The sequence below is a fragment of the Stegostoma tigrinum genome, chromosome 39 (assembly GCF_030684315.1).
Source record: "Stegostoma tigrinum isolate sSteTig4 chromosome 39, sSteTig4.hap1, whole genome shotgun sequence".
NCBI lineage: Eukaryota > Metazoa > Chordata > Chondrichthyes > Orectolobiformes > Stegostomatidae > Stegostoma > Stegostoma tigrinum.
The window spans coordinates 16,396,409-16,402,734 of NC_081392.1; the positions used below are offsets into that span (position 1 = coordinate 16,396,409).

General features: G+C 43.5%; 1 protein-coding gene across 1 annotated transcript in view; it reads right to left on the bottom strand.

The window, feature by feature from the left end:
* Positions 1–3,404, bottom strand: part of ttc9b (tetratricopeptide repeat domain 9B) — a 43,507-nt gene extending 40,103 nt beyond the window's left edge. Inside the window, exon 1 of the mRNA XM_048522491.1 lies at positions 2,591–3,404. Within this exon, the coding sequence (XP_048378448.1) occupies positions 2,591–3,089 (499 nt within the window). The 5' untranslated portion in view covers positions 3,090–3,404. The remainder of the gene's footprint in view (positions 1–2,590) is intronic.
* Positions 3,405–6,326: the final 2,922 nt, after the last annotated feature.

Sequence of the window (6,326 nt, forward strand, 5' to 3'; positions counted from 1 at the left end):
CTCCACAGATCCTGCCAGAGCTGCTAGGTTTCTCTAGCATTCTGTGTATTCGTTTCACTTTTCCAGTACCACAGCATTTTGCTATTTTTTTTAAATGAGACTCTTTTTTTAAATGATAGTTTTGGAACTAAAAAATTTAATACGTAGCTAGCTCAGCAAATAAAATATTCAGATCAGATCACATTTAAATCAATAGAAGCTTGAATATTGTAGGACTCTAAAATGCTAGCAATAATTATGTGGAACACTGATTTTTGAATTATTAATTCATTTCATACTCATTGTGCAAACAATAGCACAACTTTCATTAGCAAGTAATTCCACCCATTCAATCATTTCCTACATCCTCCTCTCCTGAAAGGGTAAACTCCAGAGATATGTTGACTTATATCTCTCTCAGTGGTTCTTCACTGTTTGAATCTGAGAATCCACAGGTGGCTTAACTGAACTGCTTCAAGTTCCACATTCTCAAATGACCAAACACCTACATCTAAGGCAGAAGCCAATGTCCTGTGCTGCAGTGAGAATTTCCTCCCTCTGTTTAGAGCAGCAAAGCTAACTGTAGAATGCTAACCAGTGGCCCCTCTGAGATTTGTTGGGTAATATAACTGCCGATTCTGGAGAATCTGAGATAACAAGGTGTGGAGTGAAGGAACACAGCAGGCCAGGCAGCATCAGAGGAGCAGGAAAGCTGACATTTCGGATTGGGACCCTTCTTCGGGAAATGGTTTCTGAAGAAGTATCCCAACCTGAAACGTCAGCTTTCCTGCTCCTCTGATGCTGCCTGGCCTGTGGTGTTCCTCCAGCTCCACACCTTGTTGTATATAACACCAGATGATTTGTTTAACTTCTGAGACTCTAGGCTGCAAAAATTAATAGATTTTCCTTGATTTTTAGATAACAGTGAAGCAAGTGTGTAATTAAGTGGCAAAGGTGGGGGGTGGATGTTGGAGAAAACATTTCTCTACATTGATGATTTATAGCATTTTGGTGATGATTTTCAAAACAAGGAAATACCTCTGTGAAAGTGACAGTATCCCTCCAGCCTACTACCTGGTGACCCACTCAGTGTGCAGTCAGTGATTTAGCTAAGATTGGGATCGATTATAATAACTCTATCTGTCAGCTTTCAGTGGTAGGACCAACACATGAAGAGTTTGAGCCGGGTTCTGGAGGGTCTCAGTTTGAGATGAAAGAAGCAATAATGGTGAATGATTTCCAAATGACATTCCCTGAAGGCTATTACAATATTTTGTGATACCTTTGATACAGATTAGTCAGAGATTGTACATTACAACGAGATCAGAAACATCAGGTAGGAATTTATACAAGATGGCACATTGGCTGGAATGTGTTAAGAAACTGCAACTCTCACCAGCTCCAGATAACAATCACCAGATACTTAAGGTTTACATCTTTTAAGTAGACCCAAACCAGATTATTCAGCTAGATCCTATTATCAATTTAATACCATGTCATGTTCTTTGTTTCTTGATGAATGTATGAATGTAATAATGAGTAACAAGAAACATCAGGTTCAAATTCTGCATCAGGTGAATTGAAGTGTTATTGAAATGCATGACTGGAACTGCAATGATTTGAGATTTTAGTCAATGCAATGTGGCAGAGAGTATTATACAGCTAGAGTTAATATACTGTCATGATATGACACTCATCTTCAAAAACTCAGAACTCTGGATCGTGAGCTAGTGAAGCCTATCTGATGCTTGCCCATCTGTGATGTACAATTAGAGTCCTACAGGGTATATATCATGCATGCCATATTCAGTAACTGTTGGACCAATAAGGCTGGGTCACTTACACAAATCCAGAGCAGGATAATTGACCTTTCAAAAGTTGAGTTCCTGGATCTCCTAGAAACATAGAGAATAGGAGCAAGAGCAGGCCATGCAGTGTTTCAAGCCCAGTTCGCCATTCAACATGATCATGCTGATCTTCTATCTCAAAATTATACCCCACACTTTCTCTGTACTCCTTGACACTTATGGCCTCCAGAAACACTTTTTTTCTTGAATATATTCAATAACTTTGCCTTCTACTGCCTTCAGTGGTAGAGAATTCTTTAGGTTCACCATCTTCTGAGTGAAGGCATTTTTCACTTCGTCGTAATCCAAAATGGCCTATCCTGCATCCAGAACCTATCCCTTAATATCATCCCTGCAACCCAGTCTGTCTAGCCCTGTCGGAATGGGATGTTCCATGTTCCAATGAGGCTAAACTCAATCCCTTCATGTCAGCTCCTATACCTTGAGTACAAGTCTGCCCATACACTCTTCCCAGGAATTCTCAAACTCTCTCAGTTGTAACATGCGAGCTGTCCTTTCATTAACGGACAGAACCACTCGTCATAAAACCAGCGCATCTCAAGACACTTAGTGAGAAATGCGCTTAAAATTGATCAATGCAAAAGGGGAGGGGTGGGTTACATCTCTGCGATTCTTACAACCACGAAGCCAGAATCTTGATCAATGCAATCTGGTGGTGGGAAGGCTGACGGTCTCTGAGACCCTGGTCATTGCAATTCGAATTGAAAGGTCAGCTCAGGACAAGGCAAAATACCGAGACTCACCAGCCAAACTATCGTAACAATCGATCTCGGTGCTTTCGATCAGTCGTTTCTGTTCTTCGGTGAGTCTGATGTGTGTTTTGCTCAATGCATTCACTTCTGCAGCCGCAGCCTCGCTGATCCGGATCCCTTTGAGTTGCAGCAGAGCCCGGTGATACTTCCCGATCGCCTCCCGGAATTTCTTCTCTCTGTAACACTGGTTCCCCTCGGTCTTGAAGCTCACCGCCTTCTGGATCTTGTAGGTGCTTTCCGCTTCCCCGTCCCTGTGCTGAGCCGGCGGGTTCCTGACTTCCACTGCTGCCTTCCCTGGGTCCCGGATGCTCTCTGAAGGCTGGCCGACTGCCCTCGCCCCCGTCCCGGGCTGCTTCTTCGATATGCCCCCTAGGCTGATGCTCTGCGTTTTCAGGGGATTTTTGGCTTCCATCTCTCCTACAGGCAGACCATTTCTCACCAGATCCGAAACCTGTCGCCTCTTAATGGTCTGGAGCAGTTTGCTGTGCATAAATGAGGGCGTTTGTCCCCGTGAGTTAACCCCCAGCAACTGGCGAGATTCCTGAAAGGGGAGCTGTCCTTCAGCACCATGGACAGCTCACAGCGCGCAGCGGCGGGCGGGCCGGCTCACTACAGCGGCCCCCGTTTCTCTCCCATTAACCCTTTCGAAACGTTGGCTTTTTTTAAACCCCACTTTCCCAAGCGCAACCCGAGTCGCCACGACCGAGGGAGCAAGGGCTCGAACCGTTTGCACATTTGCAACAGCGCACCCCAGGTTACTGGCAAACTGCTGCAAGACAAGATCAACAAGCCAAGTTTGCACTTCACCACCTCCCCCCTCCCCGCCTCCGCCTCCTCCTCCTCCTCAACGTATTTGCAGCAAAGGCTGGCGTTGGTCTCTATTTTAACTCGTCAATTTGGTCACAATTCAGACCATGGGGTTGACATAATCATTAATCTGTGTCTTCTTTGCTCCGCATTCGAATCCCCTTCCTTCAGAATCAGATATTTAACTTTTTTTTGCAAAAAGACACGATCGCAATTTGAAGTTTGTTGCAAGTAGCAAGGGCGAGGCTGCAGTTCTGCGGTATCCCCACGGGTTGATGCGATGGCAAATTCCAACTACAGTCAGCCTGATGTAAGGACATTAGTCACCAGTGAAGTGACTAACGCATAAATAATTCAGAGGGAATGTTGATGGCCAGTAGAGGATGACCACATTAAGATGACTTCGCTTCCACTTGAGCCCAGCCCCCCCCCCCCCACATGACGGTATTCCCCAGATTTAATAGCATTTACTGGATGCAGAGCACCACCTGCCTATTAATTATATAACTCCTGGTCCTTATCCACTCAAGCGTGCTGTTTGCACTGAATCAACTGGCCGTTCTCTTCCCCATATGGTCAGTCATCTCCAGAGCTCAGAATAACGAAACGGACCCATTATTGCAAAACAAATCAAACCAATAAATGGCATCAGATGGCAATAAGAGTGAACCGTAGAGCAGTTAGTAGCACCTCTCCCCGTGAGGTGGTGGTTGAAACTGCACTGCCAACGGACTGTAAGACTAGATTTCAAAGACGCCATAGCATAATTACAGAGCAGAAAGCCTGGAGAAAACGCCCTAGATGAATCCCTCCACCAAGTCACCGTTGTCCCAACAGACCATAGCTGTTTTCTAACTAGAGAGAGATCAGTCGTGGCGAGTTTAGCCTGAGGTGAAGCCATTGCAAAGGAGAGTCCTTCATGGGAGGTGTGGGAGATAGCCAGTATGGGAATTGAACCTTCGCTGGTTAGCATCACAAATCAGCCACCCAACCAATCAAGCCCTCCACTAAAATCAACAAAACAGGAGATCTCATCATTATCATGATTGTTTGATCCTGATGGGCACAGATTGGCTGCCAAATTTCTGACACTGATACCATTGTCATTCTGAGCCCTCACCGATGCTGCCAGATACCATACCAAACTCAATTCTGCCACTGCCATGAGTCCGCTTCAGGCTCACCTTGCCAATGTAACTACTACCGCTGTCACCAGGTTGTACTGGGTCTAGAAAAGATTTGCAAGGATGTCGCTAGGAGTGGAGAGTTTGAGTAATAGAGAGGCTGAATAGGCTGGGGCTTTTTTGCCTGGTGTGTAACAGGCTGGGGTGTGACATTATAGATGTTTATAAAATCACAAGAGGCATAGATAGGGTGAATAGTCAAAGTCTTTTGCCTAGGCTCGGTGAGTCTAAAACTAGAGAACGTAGGTTTAAGGTGAGAGAGGAAACATTTAAAAAAGGACCTGATGGGTAGCCTTTGCAGGTGTATGGAATGAGCTGCCAGAAGGGGTGGTGGAGGTTGGTACAGTTACAACATTTAAAAGGCATCTGATGGTATACTGTTGAACAGAAAAGTGTTTCTCTGCTGAATGACTATAATTCTATGACACTACAAACACTCCAAAAGAATTTCATTGGTTGAAATGCACTTTGGTCCTGTCAGGCATGAGAAAACTAATGTAGATTTTGCTTTCAAGGAGCAGTGACAATTAACTTGAGCAACTATCCATATCCATAGTTTGGGTCAATGGCTGTGACTTCAGCTGGGGTCACAGAAACAATATATATCAACTAGATGAAATAGGAGCAGGAATAGGCCTCTTGGCCTCTCAAGCCTTCTCTGCAATTCAGCAAGGTAATGACTGATCTGTTTGTGTTCAAATATCCACATTTCCATCTATCTCGAATAGTCTTTGGTTCTCCTGCCCAACAAGAATCTATCCACCTCCATGTTAAAAATAATTAATATCCCCCTCTCTACTTCCCCTGAGGAAGAGAGTTCCAAATATCCACAATCCTCAGAGGAATAAAAAAAAAACCCTATCTCTATCCTGAAAGCTGACTCCTAATGTTAAACAATACACCCTTGTTCTGGACTGGGCCACAAGAGAAAACATCCTTTTCAACATCAATTTTATCAAGATCTTTTACACTTTCAATCAAGCCACTGTTCATTTGTCTAAACCCCAATGAATACAAGCTCAGTCTGTAAAATCTTTCCCCATATGACAACCCAATAATTCCAGGTATTTATCTGGTAAATCTCCTCTGAACTGCTTCTGATGCACTCACATCCTCCCTTAAATGAGACTAAACAGTACATTATATTTGAGATGTGGTCTCACTAGTACTTGTATAATCAAAGCCTGATATCCTTCCTTATATGTTCAATGCACCTCATAAGAATGGAATGCCCCATTAGCATTCTTAATCATGTGCTGCACCTGCAAACAAACATTTTGTGACTCATGCACTCCAACACCCAAATCCCCCTGCATGTCAGAATTCTGCAATGGATCTGTTTAAGTATTACGCAGCTTGTTGTTCTTCCTGCTAAAGCGAACGTCACATTTGCCCACATTATATTCCCATCTGCCTCGCCCCCTCACTCAACCTATCTATTTCTATCTGCAACCTTATGTCTTCCTGATAACATCTTACCTACCTATCATGGTATCATCTGAAAATGTAGTTACCAGTACTCATCAAAGTCAAAGTCATTGATGACAATTTGTAAAAAAAAATTGAAGACCCAGAACAGAGCCCTCATGGGACTCCATCCTGTGAATTTGAGGTGATGCAGACTGAGATTTATATTTATATATTTAGTAACATTTATGTTAAGTTTAGAATTTGAAGTAGTGGCGTGGATTTTTCTGTGTCTGAAGTAATCAATATTTAACTTGTGAGTATTTCTG